This window comes from Oryctolagus cuniculus, chromosome 5 (genome assembly GCF_051225735.1).
Source record: "Oryctolagus cuniculus isolate XC-2025 breed Fujian yellow rabbit chromosome 5, ASM5122573v1, whole genome shotgun sequence".
Taxonomy (NCBI): Eukaryota; Metazoa; Chordata; class Mammalia; order Lagomorpha; family Leporidae; genus Oryctolagus; species Oryctolagus cuniculus.
In genome coordinates, this window is record NC_142871.1 from 163,464,306 (window position 1) to 163,486,184 (window position 21,879).

The 21,879-nt window shown below is 56.9% G+C and overlaps 1 protein-coding gene across 20 annotated transcripts in view; it reads right to left on the reverse strand.

Moving 5' to 3' along the window:
• Nucleotides 1–21,879, reverse strand: part of RREB1 (ras responsive element binding protein 1) — a 179,414-nt gene that overhangs the window by 21,801 nt on the left and 135,734 nt on the right. For 14 of the 20 annotated variants that reach the window (XM_089334480.1, XM_089334484.1, XM_089334483.1 and 11 more), the window contains 4 exons: nucleotides 18,866–19,010; nucleotides 18,254–18,390; nucleotides 15,751–15,879; nucleotides 99–288 (listed from right to left, as the gene is read on the reverse strand). In XM_089334480.1, coding sequence (XP_089190606.1) covers nucleotides 99–288; nucleotides 15,751–15,879; nucleotides 18,254–18,390; nucleotides 18,866–19,010 — 601 coding nt within the window. The remainder of the gene's footprint in view (nucleotides 1–98; nucleotides 289–15,750; nucleotides 15,880–18,253; nucleotides 18,391–18,865; nucleotides 19,011–21,879) is intronic. The other 6 variants (XM_070074444.2, XM_089334491.1, XM_070074449.2 and 3 more) reach the window with 1 other exon arrangement.

A 21,879-nucleotide genomic window follows, 5' to 3' on the forward strand; every position in this document is an offset into this window, starting at 1 on the left:
AGAGGCACAAAAACCCCCAGGAAATTCAACCCCAAACGGGAGCCCGCCCGCCCCTCTCGATCCAGCAGCCCGGGGGTGCCCCAGGCTGCTCAGACTACCTGAGAAATGCGGGGGAACTTCCTGCAGGAGAAGTCGGTGAACCCCAGGTCGTGGAAGCCGGCGGGGATGGAGGGGTTGCTCTGGATGAAGGGCCGCCCCGTGGCGTCCCGAGGCAGCTGCTTGTGGACAAGCGCGTTGTGGCGCAGCAGGCCCCGATGCGTGCGGAAGGTGACGCAGCAGATGTCACATCTAGGAGGGACAAGGCAGGAGGCGGCGGCTCGGTCAGTCCCCACCTGCCCCTTAGCCTCGGGAAATACTCTGGGCTGCTTTCATGTCAATCAAACAAAATAAATAAAAGTAACGAGAATCCCGTCTGCTTACGGTTAACAACAACAACAAAACACAAACTTCTTTTCTTTAAGAAAAATGATATTCTACTACCTTCCATGCAGGCAACACAAGATGTTTCTAGGACCGGGCCACCTGAAGTCTGCACGTGAGGGGCAGACATGGGGAAGCCGAAGCCGCCACTGTGGCCCCGTGGCTGCACAGGTTCAAGTCCACAGAGGTGCGCATGCAGCGCCCCTGGCGTCTGATAAAGGCGGTCGTTAAACTCTCCAGTTGGGTTAGTGGCAAGTGACAGTGACTGGGTGGATTAGATTCTGACACCACGACCATGGTCAGGTCATCTGGAAGATTCCTGGAGCTCGCCGCTCGCCTGTGTCGGGCCCGGGGGAGGCAGCCTGCGCCTAGGTAAGCAGGTGGGCATCACTACCCTTATCTCAGAGGTGAACACTGAGGCTCAGGTTTGTGAGGGACGCGACTGGGCCACACACTAGCTAGAGGACACGCGGGCAGGTGTGAGCACCCAAGCTCCTTCTCCCACTGGCTGTCTCCCCATCGTTGAGACCACCAAGCACTGGGTCACAGCCGGTTAAGCCTCTGTCCGCACCCTGCATGAGCACTGGTTCCAGTCCTGGCTGCTCCACTTCCAACCCAGCTCCCTGCTAACGCATCTGGGAAAGCAGCAGGAGACGGCCCAAGTGCTTGGGCCCCTGCACCCACATGGGAGATGCGGAAGAAGCTCCTGGCTCCTACCTGGCCCGGCTTTGACCATTTCGACCATCTGGGGAGTGAACCAGCAGAAGGAAAATCTCTTTCCCTATCTGTGACTCGCCTCTTAAATAAATAAATCTTTCTTTCATTTTTTTTTTTTTTGACAGGCAGAGTGGACAGTGAGAGAGAGAGACAGAGAGAAAGGTCTTCCTTTTGCCGTTGGTTCACCCTCCAATGGCCGCCGTGGCCAGCACGCTGCGGCCGGCGCACCACGCTGATCCGATGGCAGGAGCCAGGTACTTATCCTGGTCTCCCATGGGGTGCAGGGCCCAAGTACTCGGGCCATCCTCCACTGCACTCTCTGGCCACAGCAGAGAGCTGGCCTGGAAGAGGGGCAACCAGGACAGAATCCTGCGCCCCGACCGGGACTAGAACCCGGTGTGCCGGTGCCACAGGCGGAGGATTAGCCTACTGAGCCACGGCGCCGGCCTAAATAAATAAATCTAAAAAAAAGAAAACCACGACCCTCACTTCAGAGCTGGTCTTCACACCCTTAATGCTTCGGGCCCCAGAGAGGCGCTGTCTGATGAGACCCTGCCCACCTGTACCACTGTTACCTTCTGGGTCTCCACCAAGAACCCAGTTAAAGATGACACCGTAGTCTGTGTCATCAACATCCTCCACACACACACACATCAAACACCGGCTCCACGAGAGGCGCACGTGGCTCTTTCAACTTGAAGTCAGGTTTCCTCCGTGCCCTCAGCCCCATCAAGGGCTCACGGCGTCGGGCAGTGCAGACGTGCCAGGCCCCCACGGTGGCAGACACTCGGGGGACAGCACCATTCTGCCCGCTGACACACACAGATGCTCCTGACCCTCTCAGAACCTCCAAGGCAGCGCCTGCGTCACTGCCCCACCGGGGTCCACACTGCACACTTCTGCACCGGAAGTGTTCCCGTCCTTTGTGAAGCACTGGAAGAAATGAGGGCCAGGTGCGTGTGGTCCCGCTGGCAGTACCGGGTGGGCACGGGCCTCCCCTCTGCTCGCTGAACCCCAGGGCATCTCACCAAGCAAGATGCCAGTCAGCCATCCAGCCACTGCCAGCCACTGGGGTTCCCTCGGGTGCTCACAGCACAGTGCTCCTTCTAAGTGGTCAAGGCCCTAGGGTGGGCCCAGGGGACGTGGTTTCCTTGCCTCTCCCTGGCTCCGCCCCCTGCCATCCCTCGCAGGTGCCGCACGTTGTAGAGGTTCCAACACACAGGAACATTCTTTGCCAAGTCCCTGGAGGGCCACGTCACAGTCTAGGAGACAGAGTTAAGTAGGGAAGCAGCGTGGACGCAGCCCCTCTGGGCGAGGCTCCTAGCCCAGCTGGCAGGTGTCCACCTCTGAACGGCACGTGCAGAGGGGACGGCGCCCTTCCACCTCCCTGGCCTCAGGTCTCCCGGGCTCAAGCTCGGCTGCACATCCCCTGTGGTCCTCCACCCAGCCCCTGCCTTGTCCCCAGCCAGCGGAGCACTCGCTCTTGGACTGACAGGCCCACAGAAACGTCTGAACTGGGGAAATTTAACTCTGACCAGATATTTCGCAGTATTAAGAAATCACTGTTAATGTTTTGGACAAACTTCCAGAGCCCTCTCCTTTCAGAGACATGTAATGAATATGCGAAGCCTGGCATCTGGGACTAGTTTCGGAGCCATCTGGGTGAGGGGAGAGGTGAGACCACGCTGTGAGCTGATCATTCTTCAAACTGGGTGAGGGAACATGGGGTTCGCCACTCTGCTCTCTCTGCTTTTGTTAGCATCTGAATGTCCCTTAATCCATCTAAAGGGGAGAACTACAGAAATTCTTACTGCTGGGCCAGCGCTGTGGCACAGTAGGCTAAGCCTCTGCCTGTGGCACTGGCATCCTACATGGGTGCCGGTTCATGTCCTGGCTACTCCTCGGATCCTGATCCACTCACTGTCTGGGAAGGCAGTGGAGGATGGCCCAAGTGCTTGGGCTCCTGCACCCACGTGGAAGATGGGGAAGGAGTTCCTGGCTTCTGGCTTGGGATCAGCCCAGCTCCAGCTGTTGTGGCCATCTGGGGGTGAACCTGCGGATGGAAGACTTCCAGCACCTGCAGGGCCGGCATCCCATATGGGCGCCGATTTGAGTCCCAGCTGTTCCACTTCTGATCCAGCCCTCTGCTATGTGCTGGGAAAGCAGTAGAAGATGGCCCAAATGTTTGGGCCCTTGTACTCATGTGGGAGACCTGGAAGAAGCTCTGGGCTCCTGGCTTCTGACGGATGCAGCTCCGGCCATTGTGGCCACATGGGGAGTGACCCAGTGGATGGAAGACCTTTCTCTCTTCCTCCCTCCGTCCCTCTCCCTCCCTCCCTCTCTCCCTCTCTCTCTCCGCCTCTCTGTAACTCTCCCTTTCAAATAAATAAATAAATTTAACAAGATTTGGCTAACAAGAGTGGGCCGATATTTTGCCTCATTCCCCAAGTTTCAAAACCAGCCAAAGCACCATTTGCAGCAGGTACATGTGGAATGCGGGGCTCAACTGATTAAAAAAAAACAACTGCAGAAGCGCCCACAGAATCCCCCTGTGGCAAGGCACACTCACGGCACCATCAGAGCCTCTGGGTAGGGGGTGGGGTGGGCCAGGGTCCCGAGGGAGCCATCAAGTGCGGGGCTCAGGAAGGCTCACAGATGTGGGATTTATACCTCCAGCACCATCTGGTTTGGTACTTTATGAACTGGAAGCAGCTCAGGGGAGCCGCGGGACGCGGCAGCTGCACTCTGCCTTCCCCGAGAGGCGAGACTACGAGGAAGGGGAGGGAGGAGAGACTCACACAAGAGCGCAGGCCATGCGACCTGCTCCCCCAGGGAACCTGCAGATGTCTTGCACCTGTGGGCCACAGTACCCCCTGTGCCTGTCCTAATGAGAGCTGGCTACGCATGTGCCCTGCAGAACACCGCCAGCCCATTTCCACCAGCGCTGGGCCTCACTCCTGTTCCAGACAACAAGCCAGCGAGATGAGCAGAAGCGGCGGGCATCAAGGCGCCTGCCACCCTCCGGCCACAGCCGACAGCTGAGCACTTACTCCCAGCACACCTCTGCCTGTGACGTCGGCTCGTCACTCCAAACCCGCCAGAGGGTCCGGTCACTAATTCACATCTTACTCTGATGTAAAGACATACACATAATGACACGGCTGAAACGTATATAATAACAAAGTAAATAAAACAGCAGGAACATAAAACAAGGATCCTCCTCATGTACAGGGACTGAGTTTGCAAACCTGCCTACGTGCTGAGCCTTGTGAGTAAGCCCTAAGCAGTCCTCGTGGTGTTTCACGGTCACTCGCAGACCTGCAGAGCGCCGGCAAATCGGGGCTGCCCAGCACACGTCCCCGGCCAACGTGAGACGGGGCAACGTCTGCCTCCTCGTTTCCGTTCTCCTACTCCACCTCGGCTGGTGGTTTCGCTGTTTAAAGCCACCGAGTGCCGTGCTGAGTGCTGTCTGTGGTCCCTCAGGCCAGGAAGGCCGGCACGCGCCGGACCCAGGAAACACCTGTGTCTGATAAGCTTCGAGGCGGAGAGCTGTGGACCGCGAGCCCATGGTCAACGGGTCAACCGGAGACAGTCAGTAGGGTGCCCTTCATCAGAATCACGTGCAAGGCAAGGTTCTGCGTTGATCGCGTCACAGTCACGTGACCAGAGGTTGGCAGGAACTCAACCCCTTGTATGCTGCAGGCTCACAGCTTCTGGGTCTGCTAGCTCTAGGTTCAAGGTGACTTCATGGAGGGAGCTGCACTGCTGGGAATGACAGGATGGCACGGACGCTCAGCAGCCTTCGCCTCTCTGTGGAGAGCCAAGGGCGCGCGGTCCAGACCCGGGGCCACCGTCTCCGTGAGTGCAGAAATCTCCCTCATGGTACAACACCTTTGATCTCCAGTTTTAAATTTTAAAAACGGAGCAAGAACTCAGATACTTGCAACCCTACATTTTTGCAATGCTCAACGATTCACAGGTGTTCTGCCTAACCTAGACTCGACAGCAATTAAAAAAAGACTTTAGGCCGGCGCCGCAGCTCACTAGGCTAACCCTCCGCCTTGCAGCGCCGGCACACCGGGTTCTAGTCCTGGTCGGGGCGCCGGATTCTGTCCCGGATGCCCCTCTTCCAGGCCAGCTCTCTGCTATGGCCTGGGAGTGCAGTGGAGGATGGCCCAAGTGCTTGGGCCCTGCACCCCATGGGAGACCAGGAGAAGCACCTGGCTCCTGCCTTCGGATCAGCGCGGTGCGCCGGCCGCGGCGGCCATTGGAGGGTGAACCAACGGCAAAAGGAAGATCTTTCTCTCTGTCTCTCTCTCTCACTGTCCACTCTGCCTGTCAAAAAAATAAAAAATAAAAAAAAAGACTTTGCCCACTCTGCACTGTGAACATTCTTACACCAGCCCCACTGGCATATCTAAATTCTAGCTACACTATGGAGAACGATTACGGGCATGACCCACTCAAGCAGGCTGGGAAGAAACCATCCCCGCTCTCTCAGTAGCAAGCAAGTCAGCTGCAAGAGAAAGGGCAGATGGGAACGAGAACAGGCTCCGAGCTTTCTGACCTGTGTGACACTTTAGCAGTAAAAAAATTAAGATATACTAATTTTGAGAGGCAGAGTTACAGAGAGAAGCATTTTCTTCTTTTTTGACAGGCAGAGTTAGACAGTGAGAGAGGGAGAGAGACAGAGCGAAAGGTCTTCCTTCCATTGGTTCACCCCCCAAATGGCCGCTACAGCCGGCGTGCTGCAGCGATCCAAAGCCAGGAGCCAGGTGCTCCTGGTCTCCCATGCGGGTGCAGGGCCCAGGCACTTGGGCCATCCTCCCAGGCCACAGCAGAGAGCTGGACTGAAAGAGGAGCGACTGGGACAGAACCGGCGCCGTAACTAAGACTAGAACCCGGGGTGCCAGAGCCGCAGGTGGGGGATTAGCCTAGTGAGCCACGGTGCCGGCCAAGAGAGGCATCTTCTATCTGCTGGTTCACTCCCCAGATGGCTGCAATGGCCGGAACTGGGCCAATTTGAAGCCAGGAGCCAGGAGCTTCCTCGAGGTCTCCCATGTGGGTGCAAGGGCCCAAGGACTTGGGCTGTGTTTTGCTGCTTTTCTAGGCCATAGCAGAGAGCTGGATCAGAAGCAGAGCAGCCGGGACTGAAACTGGAGCCCATATGGAATGCTGGCACTACAGGCAGAGGCTTAACCTACTATACCACAGTGCTGGCCCCCAGTAAAGATAATTTAAAATTACTTATTTTTAATTGAAAAATAAAAACTATGTCAGTACAAAAAAGTCTGAAGGGTTGGCACAGCTCCGGTTCAAGTCCCGGCCACTCAGATCCAGCTCCCTGCTAATGATGTACCTGGTAAAGCAGAGATGATGGCCCAAGTGCTTGGGCCCTGTGCTCACGTGGGAGACTAGATGGGGTTCTGGCTCCTGGCTTCAGCCTGGCTGTTGCAGCCATTTGGAGAGTGAACCTATGTATAGAAGATGGAAATCTGACTCTACTTATAAATAAATGAATAAGTCTTTTTTTAAAAAAATAATTATCTATTTATTTATTTGAGAGGTAGAGCTACAAAGAGCTAGAGAGACAGAGAGAGATCTTCCATCCTTTGGTTCACTCCCTAAATGGCCACAACAGCCAGAGCTGAGCTGATCTGAAGCCAGGAGCCAGGAGCTGCTTCCAGGTCTCCTATGCGGGTGCAGGTGCCCCAGCACTTGGGCCGTCTTCTACTGCTTTCCCAGGCCACAGCAGAGAGCTGGATCAGAAGAGCAGCAGCCGGGACACCAACCGGTGCCCATTTGGGATTGCGGCGCCACAGGCAGAGGCTTACCCACTTATGTCACAGCACCAGTCCATGAATAAATCTTAAAAAAAAAAATTGAGCATACATCCCATTTGTTGTTTAAATGAGAAGTATATCTGTATGTGAGTACAAGTGTTTATGTGTATATATATTCACACAAATATATTAGAAACTATATCTGTGTCAAGTACCTTATAAAGTCTAAAAATAGAAATTTAAGGCTAAGATTGAACAGTTCTGTCCCCTCCACCCTGTGCCCTGAAGATCTTTGGAACAAGCCCCACTTCCAAGACTGCTGTACTGGATCACAACGTGTCGGCCGTGAATATGCTGTCTGAATGACGTCAATAAGGTTTGATAACGGGAGTGGTGCCTCTTAGTACGGATCAGCATTTACAGCGCCTCCTCGGTAGCCATACAATCTTAACAGACGTTTTTGTCACTTATCTCCATATGCTTCTGTGTCCTCCTCCGTCTCCGTCCTCACTTTCCACCCTCCCCCACTTTCTGGACAGTTCCCTACAGAACAGGGGCCCAGTGAGACAGGGTAGAAGTGCCCACCCCCAACCACAAACTCTGTCCCACAGAAGAGCAGTGGGGGAAGGGGCGGGGGCACGGCTGGTGAGACTTGACCTTTGAGGGCTCATCTCACCTGCCTGCTTTGCAGTCTCAAACCTGCTAGAGATGAGCCCGTGAGGAAAGCAGATGCCTGGATCCCGCCCCAGACCTGCTGAATTAGAGCTGCCGGAGGTTGGACCCAGGAACCTGTGTGCGAACGCACAGGGCAGGTGGCTCTCGGGAAGACGAATCCCAGCAAGAGCCCGGCGTGAGGACAGGAAGATCTTAAGGCACAAGGCTGTCTGTCGGAGCTTGACTGCCCGGGGTTTGCTTGTCCCCTTCCAGCTCCAGCCTCAGTTTCCCTCCTCTCCTGTAACGGGGACTCGGGATTGCTGCACATCAGGGAACAGAGCGCTCACAAGGCTGCAAGGCGCGGCTTCAGATTTAATCGTTTGTCTTTCTGGGGGGCGGGGGGGTGGGGGAGAAATCAGGAAACAGTCTAGCAAACACGGAATCAGGCAAGACTGACTGGGATCGCAAAAGGACACGCTCTCCCTGTCCACTCTCAGGAGCTTCAGGTGGTCCTCACGCCTCAGCGTGATCCAAGCACTCGGGGGAGAAGTGGCGCCCTTTCTGGGCAGCCCTCTGTCCCATGCTGCCTGCTGCCCCATCCCCTGGCCACCCTCTCCAGTCTTAGCACAAAGTTCAAGTAGGCACGGGTCTGTACACGGCACACCTCGGTGTTCCCGGGATTTCACCGGGAAAGACAGGAGTGCAGCAGCTCACAGCTAAGCTGCTGGAAAGTGGGAGCAGGGTGGGGGTGGGCGTGGGGGTGGGGGTGGGGGGGGACCCTGCTCTGAAACCAGAAGCACAGTGCAAGGTCGGTTAGAAGGAAGAAACAGCCGGCGCCGCGGCTCACTAGGCTAATCCTCCGCCTTGCGGCGCCGGCACACCGGGTTCTAGTCCCGGTCGGGGTGCCGGATTCTGTCTGTCCTGGTTGCCCCTCTTCCAGGCCAGCTCTCTGCTGTGGCCAGGGAGTGCAGTGGAGGATGGCCCAAGTGCTTGGGCCCTGCACCCCATGGGAGACCAGGAGAATCTCCTGGCTCCTGCCATTGGATCAGCGCGGTGCGCCGGCCGCAGCGGCCATTGGAGGGTGAACCAACGGCAAAGGAAGACCTTTCTCTCTGTCTCTCTCTCTCACTGTCCACTCTACCTGTCCAAAAAAAAAAAAAAAAAAAAAAGAAGGAAGAAACACCCACAGAAACGCACTTGCCTCCCTGCCCCACACTGGGCACCTGCGGACAGACCTCAAACCAAACCAGTGGGGAAAATCATCGCCCAGAACACATGGATGGGCGTCCATCCAACGGACATGCAGGGGCTCAACCGGCATGCTTGAGGCCTGGGGAAGAGCTGGCAGCTGCAGCCCTGTCTCTGTGCAGCTCTGCAAGAACGGGGGCCACAGGGGACCCCACGGGCCGTGGTGTCGAGCGGCACTGGCACTGGCGCTGGGGGATCTGCAAACCACTTGTGGCTGCGTCAGTCTTCATTAAGGCCCCGGCCGTTGCGGGGTTGTGGGGGTCCTCACAACTCTCCCCTCACCCCTGGGTTGTGGGATAGTCCCACTCTGCCAGGAATCACAAAGGGCACAGTTGCGAAACAAGATGGGAGAGGGAAGGGCCATGGGACAAGTTCATTCTGCAAGCCACTCGGACATCTGACAGCTCCGAGAGGCCGCCTGTTAGTCCTCCAGCCCTGGAGAGCCGGCTCTGCGTTAGCAACAGGGTGGCTTCCAAATGGAAATTAAAGTTGCTGTCAGCAAGATAAATGCATTTGGGGGAAAGTGTGACTCTTTTCCAGGATTTTTGAAAAAGCTAAGTGAAAGAGCTCCCGGGACCCTTCCAAAAACAAAGCGTGCTGCTGCTGCCTCAATCGCATCCGAACAGACGACTCTGGGGGAGGGGAGAGCCGGCACACAGAACGCAGAGAACAGAATGGCAGGTGCGCAGCCCGCCGTAGGCGTGGGGGGAGGGGACACTTGCTGTATGTGAGCTCCAACCACCAGGCTTACAGCAAGTGCTTCCTGTTCCCCGAGGCCGTGCACAGGAGCCAGCGCCACCCAGAAACACCCAGCAGCTCCCAAGTGGTAGCCCATCTTTCCAGACTAGGATGGCGAGTCTTAGTCTACAATTCTGTGTGACCACTCCCTCCCCTCCCCACCTTCACACAGGACACCCCGGGTCCAGAACTTTGGGGTCCTGCCACCTGGGGCTGCTCCACTGGGGTGGCTCCTGATACTGGGTGCAGAGGCCCTGGGGTGCCAGACTCTGGCAGCAAGGACTGCAATGAATAGCTTATCTCCCTGCCCCTGCTCCGTTAGCGTGTGTGCTGTCACCGAGGGGTCCTGGGTAGGTGTGATGCACGGATAGGCAGGGCCCGCCTCCCCCGCACGAGGAGTTGCTGAGCCCAGTTTGCACTGTGGCCCCCAGCGAGTAAAGGTAGAGGGCGTTGTCCCAGGGGCCACAATCAGAGGCCTTCGGTGTGTGGGCTGGGCTGTCAGGCCACAGGCAGCCTCTGTCCCAGCAGGGTCTGGCTCTAAACTCTCCTGTGCCCAGCCATTCCTGCTTCTTCTTCACATTCATGGGGTCAAAGCCCCAGCCTGTGGCACCGGCATCCCAAACGGGGACCGGTACTAGTCCCAGCTGCTCCTCTTCCAATCCAGCTGTCTGCTATGGCCTAGGAAAGCAGTAGAAGATGGCCCAAGTGCTTGGGCCCCTGCACCCACATGGGAGACCCAGAAAAAGCTCCTGGCTCCTGGCTTCGGATCAGCCCAGCTCCGGTCATTGTAGCTATTTGGAGAGTGAACCAGCAGTCAGAAGATCTCTGTCTGTCTCTCTCTCTTTCTCCCTTTGCCTGCAAGTCTGCCTCTCAAATAAATAACTCTTAAAAAATTAAAAAAAAAAAAACAACCCTGCACGCTTAGCATTTTTCAAAAGGCTGCACTGGCAAAATGCCAACACCAGGCTGCCCGAGCCATCCAAGCAAGGTGCCCTGTTGCTAAAAGGCGTCCAGAACCCTCAAGCTCCAAAGTATAGCTTTCAGCGCAGCTTGAGGGCAAAACTCGGGAGGCAGGACTCAAACCAGAGGGAAACAGACACTAAGCTTCCCAATCGTGACAAAAAAACAAAAGGAGAGGAGAGCCAAAGGACACGTCACTTTCATGTCCCCGTCTAGTCCACAGTACGTGGCAGGAGCCCCGGAACTGGATTCGCCACGGCCAGCCCTAGGCGTAAACGTCAGAAAGCTTAAAGTGGCGCAGAAGACACGCGTCCTAAGCGATGGCAGCAGACGGAAACCTTCACCGAGGACTTGGCCCAGGCCGAGGGCTGGGGCTCCTGCCCCATGGATCTCACGAGGCCTCAAACCTGTTTTCCAGATGGGGAAACTTAGCCCCCACTGCCCGAGGCCACAGAGATGCCAGGCGGTGGTGGGCGGGAGCACTCGGGGGACAGCTGTCGGCCCCACCACGCACAGCCCTCAGTAACTGCGCCCTGGGCTCAAGTGGGAGCTCCCGCCCGACTCCTGCAGCCCGGGGGGCCAGGTGGGCAGAACCAGCCCGATTCCCGAACCCCTCACTCATTAGGGCGATTTAACGGGAGACACTGGCATTCCTTTTAAAGAGGGATTTCATGCTTCATTTTCCCTGCCCTGCCTCCAGGGGCCAGAAGGAGTGAGTGCAAACAGCCTCTCCTAGGCGCCCCACCCGGCTCAGACATTCCTCGCCTCAGCCCACCCTCCCCTGCCGTCCCGGGGCCAGAGACTGACACCCACAGCTGCACTAATCTCGCCCAGTTGCTGTGAGCAGCAGTGATGGCCAGTGACAGGGCCCTGGCAGGCAGCGAGCCCTCCCCACGCCCCAGGAACCAGCCCGGGCTGCCCACCCCGGCCCAACCCCCTGCTCAGACTGTTCTAGCAAGCCGGCGTGGCGTGCAGCTCAGGGCAGTCTGAGGGCGCGGGTGTGGAAGCCAGGAAGTCATTCTGCCGCGGGTGGGGGGCAGGGCAGGACAGTGCCAAAGAGGGCGCCTCCAACTGCGAGGCCAGAAGAGGCGTCCTCCCAGTCCAGTCCCAGCATCATTTAAAGGCCGAGCCTCAGACCCCCGAATTCTTAGCAACGAGACACGGGCAGACGCTTCCTCGTATTTCCCCATCTTTAGAACGACACTCGGCAAGGACGGGACCGGTGCCACGTGGGTGAACCTGGGGGCGTCTCTGCAGGTGGCCGGGCGTGCAGTGAAGGGAGCTGAACAGGGAAGAGAAGGTTCTCGCCTCTCCCTCCCCGGGCCCCACTGTAGCTGTCTGCAAGGGGGTGGCTCGCCAATCTTACTCACGGAGACCCCTCGGGCCTCCCACATGCCAATTCCTTTTGCTTGCTTATTTAATTCATCTGAAAGGCGGAGAGAAAGACAGATCTTCCATGTACTGGTTTACTCCCCAAATGCCGGCAACACCGGGGGCCGGGCCAGGCTGAAGCCCGAGGGAGGAACTCCACCTGGGTCTCCCACGTGAGTGGCAGGAACGGGACTACCGGAGCCGTCACCTGCTGCCTCCCAGGGTGTCCACTAGCAGGAAGCTGGAATGGGGAGTGGAGCACTTTGAGACTGGACGCAGGCGATGCAAGTGAGGGCGTACCCACTGCACCGAACGGCGGCCCCAACAAAATTCCTGACACGGATCTGCAGGCCACTGCCTTCACCTGTAAAATCTCAGCGATGACCCCCCCCCCCCCCCCGGGAGGAAGCCCAGCAAAGCCCCATGGCAGGAGCGCGGATCTGAGCGAGAAGCCCTACACCAGCCCGTCCACGCCTCCCGGCCCTGAATTGACCTCCAGTGCTTTGCCTTCTATCAGGCGCTCCCTGCCTTGTAGCCACTGTTTTCCTCCAAAGCGTCTGACACTTGCCGAAGACCCCATCATTTGTCGGGCACATTTTACCTGGAGAACGTTAAAATTACTTGTTGCCCAATCTCCTGTAATCAAGGGGCCAGCTAAGATTATACAACAACTTGGGCTGAGTTTCGCTCTTCCCGGCAGCCTGGCTGGCATGGAGACCACCCCAGCTTCTGGCCCGCCCCGAGGAGGAGCCGGCTGAGATGGGGCCTGTGCGTCAAAGCCTCTGTTGCCCTCCCTGCCACCTTAAAACCTGCTAGGAGGGCCCGGGAGCCCAACCGTGGCCGGTCCACGCTGAGACAGCTGTGACAGTGCCACGTATGCCAGGTTTCAAACACGCAGCTATTCCTCCATATCCTTGGGTCTCGCATCTGAAGATTCAATCAATGACCGGTAATTAACACATGTCTTCGCCCTTGTCATCATTCCCCAAACAATACGGCATAACTGGCCCGGCTGCCGATTCCAGCTTCCCGTTAATGCGCACCCCGGGAGGCAGCAGGTGACGGCTCAAGTGGTTGGGTCCCCGCCATCCCCCTGGGAGACCCAGATGGAGTTCCTGGCTCTTGGTCCCACCTGGCCCAGCCCTGACTGTTATGGGTATTTGGGGGAGTGAACCCATAAATGGGAGATCCTGGTTTCTTTTTCCCTTTCAAATTAAATCAACATAAAATTCTTAAAAAGTATGTGGGAGCCTATGCTTAGATGCTATGCAAATACCACATCTTTTTTTTTTTTTTTGGACAGGCAGAGTGGACAGTGAGAGAGACAGACAGAGAGAAAGGTCTTCCTTTGCTGTTGGTTCACCCCACAATGGCCGCTGTGGCCGGTGCACTGCGCTGATCCGATGGCAGGAGCCAGGAGCCAGGTGCTTTTCCTGGTCTCCCATGGGGTGCAGGGCCCAAGCACTTGGGCCATCCTCCACTGCACTCCTGGGCCACAGCAGAGAGCTGGCCTGGAAGAGGGGCAACCGGGACAGAATCCAGTGCCCCAACTGGGACTAGAACCCGGTGTGCCGGTGCCGCAGGCGGAGGATTAGCCTAGTGAGCCGCGGCGCCGGCCCAATACCACATCATTTGACTTAAGAACTGGAGCATCCAAGAGTCTGGTGTCCAGGGGGACTGCATCTCCGCCAAGGGAGACTGCATTTGTAGAACGTGTCACCACCAGCTGCTACACGGATAGCCAACGGCATTACATTTTGATTACATTGGCATAATCGCAGCATTATTCACTCTGCCTGCTTCTGTAGTTAGTGATTTGTTTTAAAAAATTATTTGACAGGTAGAGAGACAGACAGAACTCCCATCCACTGGTTCATTCCCCACATGTCCATGTTGGTCGGCGTCAAATCCAGGTCTCCCAAGTGGGCGGCAGGGACACAACTCCTTGAGCTATCGCTGCCGCTCTGAGTGTCCACGTGAGCAGGCATCGGGAGCCAGAGCCAGGCATGAAGCCCAGGCACCGGCACGGCGACACAGGTGTTCTAACCGCCAGGCCAAACACCTGCCTGCCCCTGCCCACTGCATATTTTTGTACTTTTATTTTAAAAAGACAGTGAGAGTGACAGCAAGACAGACACAAGAGAGGGAGAGGGAGAGGGAAAGGGGGAAGGAGAGTGGGAGGGGGAGGGGGGAGGGGGAGGGAGGAGGGAGGGAGGGAGGGAGGGAGGGAGACAGAGAGCCCAGAAACTCAATCCAGGTCGCCAGAGTGGGTGGCAGGGACACACCTTCTTGAGCCCTGACCCACCGCCTCCCAGGGTGTTTGTTGGCAGGAACCGGAACTGGACCCTGGGCACTCTTACATGGGCTGCAGGCTCCCCAAGCGGGATCCTCAGCACCACGTCAGATGCCTACCTACTTTTTACCTTTCAGAGCGCAGCTCCGGGAAAGCCTCCAAGGACGCCCATTCCACTGCCACAGGGGGCTGCGGACCTGGCCCCACCGAGCCCAGCAGTGTGCAGCCTGCTGCCCTCGGCTACTCTGGTCTGGTCTGACGTGCCAGCGGGACACAGTGCCAGCAGCATCCTCACACCGAGGCACGTCCTCTCCGCTCCCTGCACACTCCGTCCCTGGCCTCCGGTTCCAAATGCCAGCACCCAGTGAGCTCCACGCTGCACCCTTCCCCGCCTCTCTTCCTTCTCTGAGGAGCTGTGGGGAGGGGGGCCCCGAGCCACGCAGGGCCCCAAGGGCTAAAGGAATCCGCAGGTGGCTTCCTGTCTTTCTCTCATCCTACACCAACACCCTGCGAATGCGGAATGCAGCAGGACAGAGGAAGGGGCACCCAGCCTCTGCGAGCTGGGATTTCCAGCGCTGTCTTATTAAGGAGCAGCAGGCGCCTTGCCAGCTCTGGTGGGAGGGAAAGCGCACAAAGGCACCACAGGGCGAGGCCAACAGCTGGTTTGAGTTAGAAACTTTCTGTCTAAACTGGTAGCATCCCACTGTGGTTCTGCAGCCTCTGGGTTTGAAAATGGAGCTGGTGGCTATTTTAGCTCTGGGCTAACAAGCAGTCTCTCCCACGAGCCAGTGTCACAGTTCACTGCCTGGCTAGGCCCTGCTGGCCTGTGCCTGCCCCGAAGGCCTCCTCCAGTAGCAGGCTATTATGTGGACTGGCAGGGCAGAGAGGAGAATGGGACTTAACCACGTTCTGTAATCGGCTCCCTCTGGTTTCCCGATACCTGCCCCACCCCGCTTAGCAACCATGCCTACCTACAGCCACCAGGCAGGGGCAGGTGCTCACCCCACACACAGGATGCCTAGCCACCTCTCTAGAAATTTTAATCAATTAATTTCATTTATTTGAGAGAGAGGAGAGGGACAGGGAGAGGAGAAAGAAACAGAGGTTAGATCTCTTATCTGTTAGTTCACTTCACAAATGCTCCCTATAGCCAGGCCAAAGCCAAGAAGCTGGGAACTCAATCCAGGTACTGATGTCAGTAGCAGGGACACAATTACTTGTTCCCTAGGGTGTGCATTAACAGGAAGCAGGAGTTGGGAGCGGAGCTGGGGCTCAAACCCAGGCTACTCCAACATGGGATGCCTGAGTCCTGACTGGTGGCTTTCCACTGTGCCAAACGCTCATCCCACTTCCTCCTCGGCTTTACTGGCCGTGTCATCGCCAGCTGCTGTGGGGCCAGACCACAAGACCCCCACCGGCGAAAGGGCGTGAGCGGTGTGTAGGTGAGGAAGACCCACCACTCCGTAGCTGCACATGCAGCCTTGACGCTGGGGCGGGGGAGCTGCCTACCACATCCTGCCTGTCCTGCACATGGCCCAAGCCACCAGCGTCCAGGGCGATCCCCACCTCCGCCCACGCTGAGGACACCACCAGCCTCTCCCTGGGGCAGTTCCTTGTCCAGGATATGCCGGCCAGCATTTCAGAAAGGGACACGGTGCTGTGCAGAGACGTCTCCTGAGAGCCACATTATTTTTCCTGCAGGACAGAATCAAGGAGAAGGGGGCCGATGGGTAGTTTCTAAGATGATACCTGATCAGAGAGAGACAGAAGACACGAGTAGCGCAAGTACAAGCAGTGAGTTCACCATCGGCCAGCTGTGCGGCAGGCAAGGCCGTGCAGGTACTGGGAGCCAGGGTCCCACTGGCTGCTGCTGCCGCCTCTACCCATGCCCCTCCTCGTCTGGCTCCTCTGCTGGCCAAGCTGCCCGGTCTAGAGAACCATCCCAGGGGCCGGTGCTGTGGCATAGTGGACTAAGTTTTCACCTGCAGAACCAGCATCCCATATAGGCGCCGATTTGTGTCTCAACTGCTCCTCTTCTAATCCAGCTCTCCGCTTACAGCCTGGGGAAGCAGTGGAGGATGTCCCAAGTCCTTGGGCCCCTGCACCCGTGTAGGAGACCTGGAAGAAGCTCCTGGCTGCTGGCTTCAGTTTGGCTCAGCTCTGGCCGTTATAGCCATTTGGGGAATGAACCAGCGGATGGACCTTTCTCTCGGTCTCTCCTTCTGTCTGTAACACTACCTCTCAAATAAATAAATAAAATCTTTAAAAAAAAAAAAAAACACACAGAACTAGTCCAGTGTCCCCCACTCATGGCCACCCACATCCTGGCTATGCTGCAGCCGTTAGCAAAGCTGCAAAGTTGCGTTCCTGGATCTCTCAGAACCACACGGCGAAGCAAAAGCAAAGGCCAGACGCGTTTTCTCAGCAGACACAAAGCAACAACGGTGTCTAGAATCACAGACGTGGAAGGCCCAGGCAGGGACACAGGGATGGCCAGGTGCTGCCCCTCCTTTAGTGTGAAGCGGGGGGTGCAGGGGGTGGAGGTTGCAGGTGAGCAGAGCAGGGCCTGGGCCTGACCCCCAGCCCAGCGGACGACTTCCCGAGCCCACGCGGTTCCAGGAAGACCTCACCGCGACTGCTCAGCAAACTTTCCCTCTGCTTTCTCACCCCACCCCCACGGAAAACTGCCGACACACCTGTGCAAGGGGCAGGACACCTGACCTGGCTGGCTTCCAGGGACCACACGGTGAGGCTCTGCCCCCGACAGATAGAATCATTTCATTCCCAGTGCACAGGACATCTGCTTTGTCCACCAGGGATTCAGGAAAACGGACGCCCAAATCCCTGCACTGCACTCCCAAGCCTCCTTCTAGAAGTTCAGTATTTTCCACCTGCTGGTTTACTCCCACAATAGCCAAGGCTTCCCAAGGCCTAAGCGAGGGAGGAACTCTATCTGGGTCTCCCACACAGGATGGCAGGAACCCATCTTCTGCTGCCCACCAGGAGCATGAGCCGGAAGCTGGATTGAAAACAGAGGCTGAACTCAAACTAGCACTCCAATGTGGGGTGCAGGCGCCCCAAGCAGCAGCGCCATCCGCTGAGCCCCAATGCCTACCCAACAGTCACACTGTAAACGTGACAATTCTATAGGAGAAAAGTATTTAAAAAGATTGCTCATCTGGCAGGCAGAAAGAGAGCGAGCGAGCGAGCATTCCCCTATCCGCTGTTCACTTCTGAAATGCCTGTGAAGGCCAGTCAAGGGGCTGGGAGCTCAATCCAGGTCTCCCACGTGGGTGGCAGGGACCCCACTTGAGCCAACACCTGCTGCCTCCTGGGGTGCACATCAGCAGGAAGCCAGAGTCAGGAGCACAGCGGGACTTGAACCCAGGCCTTCCAGTGTGGGATGCAAGGTCCCAGCCGGCAGTTTCACGGCTAGAGGCAGAAATTCTAAACCCATCCACGCATCAAGCACTCGATCCTCAGAGAAGATAAAGAAGGGAAGGAGTCCCCTGAACTCTGGGGGGAAGCCCTCCATCCCCCACCACCTCTGCTCGGTCAGGCCGGCGCTGGCCCTGCAGCTCGGTCCCCTCGGTCTTCCTGGAACGCGACAGGCTTTGCTTATGGCCATGTCTCGTGCTAGGCAGAACACTTTGTTGAGTTTCTGTGCTCCTGGAGCCAGCCCAGCCTGATGCAGACACTTCTGAGCACCTACCACAAACCAGTGCTGTGCGGGGGGCGTAGACTCTTGGGCACCCCTGTCTGGATCACAGCTCCGCGTACAGCTAGCAACCAACTGGGTTGAGAGACCCTTTGCAAAGAAAATGTGTGTGTTTCCCGAAAGCATCCTGTGAGGCCAGGCGGGGGTGGGATGAGCTCGCCGGGCCCAGGAGGCAGAGCAAACCACAGCTGCGCACCCGCGGATCCAGCCACCCTCCTCTGAGAGCCCTCAGCCCGACTTCCTGCCCCGCACCTGAGGAGCCAGGGACACGCTCAACCGCTGGAGAGCAGCAGGCAGCGACAAGTAGGAGTCACAGGGCGGAAGAAACGCACGAGAAGGGAGTCCTCCTACCTTAGTGGGTTATCCGAGTGGGTCTCCATGTGGGTCTCCAGTCCATACTTGCAGACAAACTCCTTGAAGCACACTGGGCAGTGAAAGACCTCATCAGCGTTCTTCTCCAAATCACCTGACTGTCCGTCTTCCACCATCTTAGGGAAGAAGAAAAAGCTGGGTCACTAAGGGGGTGGGGGTCTCCCACCCGGGTCTGCTGCAGAGACGCCCACCCACAGTGAGGGCGGTGTTTCCCACCCAGGCAAGTGTTAAGGACATACCCATCCACTCATTCACTCACGTGACCATCCATCTGGCCAGCATGCAGCACCTGCTACCGGCCAGGTGCCAGGGATAAGGGTGCGAGAGCAAGGCATGTCCACGTGGATGAGGCTTCCGTTTTGGCTCCAGAGACAATTTATAAAGCCCGTTCACCCCACCCTGGGCTCAGCAGAGGAAGCACACCCAGGTACTCAGATTCCTCAGACCCGCCACAGAAACGGCGTGGGAACGCACAGGTTAAAAGCTCGGGGTGGATGCTGGCCAAGTCCCCACACTGGAAATAAAGGTTGGAAGCCGTTCTGCCCCAACCCTGTGCCGAGGCCCCCCTGCGCCCGGGGGTGCCGAGAAGACCTTTTTAGCCGGGGCCGGGTCCTCTCTCTCCAACTCTGCATCGTGCGTCAGCTTCCTCTTGGAGGACAGCCGCCTGCGCTTCAGTGGGGACGGGGGGGCTGCAGCCGTGGTGCTGGTGGGGTCCTTCTCGTGAATCTTCATATGTCTGCAAGGAACACACACACACGCACACGTGTGATGGAACCAAACACTCTGCCCAGCTCTCAGCTTCTTTTCTGTCTCACGCTTAGTACTGGGAACACACAGAGTCTATCCAGTGACTGCCGTCTCCCCGAAGCTATCGGGCCTGGCCCCCTCTGAAAGCTCTCCCGAGCCAACGTGTTGCTTGACCTCTTGCTGTCAGGACCACTTTCATGAACTTCACCGGCGAGGAAGGGGACGAAAGCAGACTCTCTGGTGCCCCGTTCTTCCTCAGACAAAAAAGGACGCCTTTGGGACATGCCATTTTAAAGAACAAAGGATTCCCGGATACCCACACTGTCCCTCTAGTTGGGGAACCAAGCAATAACCACAACTGCCCCCCCCAGCGCCCCCACCCCACCCTCACTCGAGAGTCCCTCTCCTCTGCCTTCGGAGCAATTTTGGGGATGAGTTAGGAGACATCTGGAGCACTTGAGACCCGACAGCCTCCCCTGCGGGTCACGGCATGTCGAGGACCTGCAGGTCCTGGGAGCCGCTCAGCCAACAGCGGGGCTCTGAGACCCCGGGTCTGGCAGCCGCCTCCACCGACAGAGCGCTCTTCCAGAAAGTCCTACAGGTGCGCCGAGTTCCAGGACCTTATTTTACCGAGTTCTGAAACAAACACCCTAAGGAGGAGCCCCGAGACAATAGGGAAAAAGATGGAACACACGGTCTGAATCTCCTTACTCCGCGACATAAACCTGGCTTCTTTCTGCTAACGACCCCATCACCCCCACCGTCATCACCTGACTGGGGTTAGATTGTGCCAGAGAGAAAGGGAGCCACTGTGTTGTTGTTGTTGTTGTTGTTGTTTTTTGACAGAGTTAGACAGTGAGAGAGAGAGAGAGAGAAAGGTCTTCCTTTCTCTCCTCTTCGTTCACTCCGCAATGGCCACCACGGCCTGTGCGCTGCGCCGATCTGAAGCCAGGAGCCAGGTGCTTCCTTCTTGGTCTCCCATGCAGGTGCAGGGCCCAAGCACTTGGGCCAGCCTCCACTGCCTTCCCGGGCCACAGCAGAGAGCTGGCCTGGAAGAGGAGCAACCAGGACAGAATCCGGCGCCCCAACCGGGACTAGAACCCGGGGTACCGGCGCTGCAGGCGGAGGATTAGCCTAGTGAGCCGTGGTGCTGGCCATGGGAGTCACTGTTTATCGTAATTAAATGATGATTTTACTTATTTGCGTCTAAAGATCTATTCATTTAATTGAAAGATACAGAGACGGAGAGACAGAGATAGAGAGATCTTCCATCCACTGATTCACTCCCCAAATGGCCGCAATAGCCAGAGCTGTGCCGATCTGAAGCCAGGAGCCAGGAGCTTCTTCTGGGTCTCCCACAAGGGTGCAGAGGCCCAAGGACTTGGGCCATCTTCTGCTGCTTTCCCAGGCCATAGCAGAGAGCTGGATCAGAAGTGGAGCAGCCGGAACTTGAACCAGCACCTATTTGGGATGCCAGCACTGCAGGTGGCGGCTTGACCCACTGTGCCCCAGCCCCAGCCGCAGGATGGCGTCACTGAGAAGTTCTTAAAGAGTGGGCAATGACAGCAGTGTCACGCACTGAGCAGCTGCATGTCTGAAAAGAAGTTTCTGTGCCTTCTTTACAGGAGACAGGAGGGGACAGAGACTGACTCACGGGCAGAGGCCACCCAAACACTGCTGCCTTGTGGGGCGGGGACGTGGATGTGCGACGCCGGAGATGGCCAGCGCTTAGCTCTCCTTCCACACCCATGGACACATAGTCCAGAAGGTGCAGGGGGTCCCGCGTTAGCTCCCTGCCGAACAGCACCAGTGCACAAGTGCCAAGCCCAGCCTCTGAGGCCATGGGGCCCAGGCCAAACCCTTGCTCTCCTAGGGGGAACCAGGAAGAACTACAGCAACCGCCACGCCTATCCACGCAATTCCTCACCTCGCTGGCTGGGGAAGGGGCGTTTTTCACCTAGTTCTTGGCCACCCTGGGCCCTGGGAAAGTGGATGGAAACGGCCTTATTCTGTGCACCTGAGTGATCGTGACCTCAGGAGTCCACCACTTGGCATCAGTGTCGCACTGGACACTCATTGTATGGAACATACCAATTTTAGAAATGTGCATTTGTTTTAGAACAAGCACTTACGAACTGACAAGACAATCCTAGGAGTTTGTAAACTAGAATTCAATCTGCCCTTTCAATAAATTTATTCAGAATCCATTTTTAAACCTCGCGCTCTCTGATGCTCCCACAGCTGACAAAGTGAGGATATTGAAAGCTGGATGACGACAGGGATGTGGCACGGAGGCTAAGACACAGCCTGGGAGGTCCACACCCCATACCAGAGTGCCTGGTTACAGCGCCCTGCTCCACTTCTGATCCAGCTTCCTCCTAATGTGCCCACAAGCCAGCAGGTGATGGCTCAAGTACTTGGGCCCCTGCCACCCACATGGGAGACAAGGATGGAGTTCCTGGTGCCTGGCTTTGGCTGGGCTCAGCCCAAGCTGTTGAGGGGCATTTGAGGGAGTGAGCCAGTGGATGGAAGACTGTCCTCTAAATAAAGACAAATAACGGAAAGAATTCACTGGAATACTTCTAGCTATATCTTTTCAGTCACATGACATAAATACATACAGAAATTTTTAATTTTTAAAGATTTATTTGAAACAGTTACAGAGAGAGAGGGAGAGATTTTCCATCTGCTGGTTCACTCCCCAGATGGCTGCAATGTCTGGAGCTGGGTCAAGTGGAAGCCAGGAGCTTCTTCCAGGTCTCCCACAGGGGTGCAGGGACCCAAGCACTTGGGCCATCTCCTGCTGCTTTCCCGGGCGCCTTAGCAGGGAGCTGGATCGGAAGTGGAGCAGCTGGGAC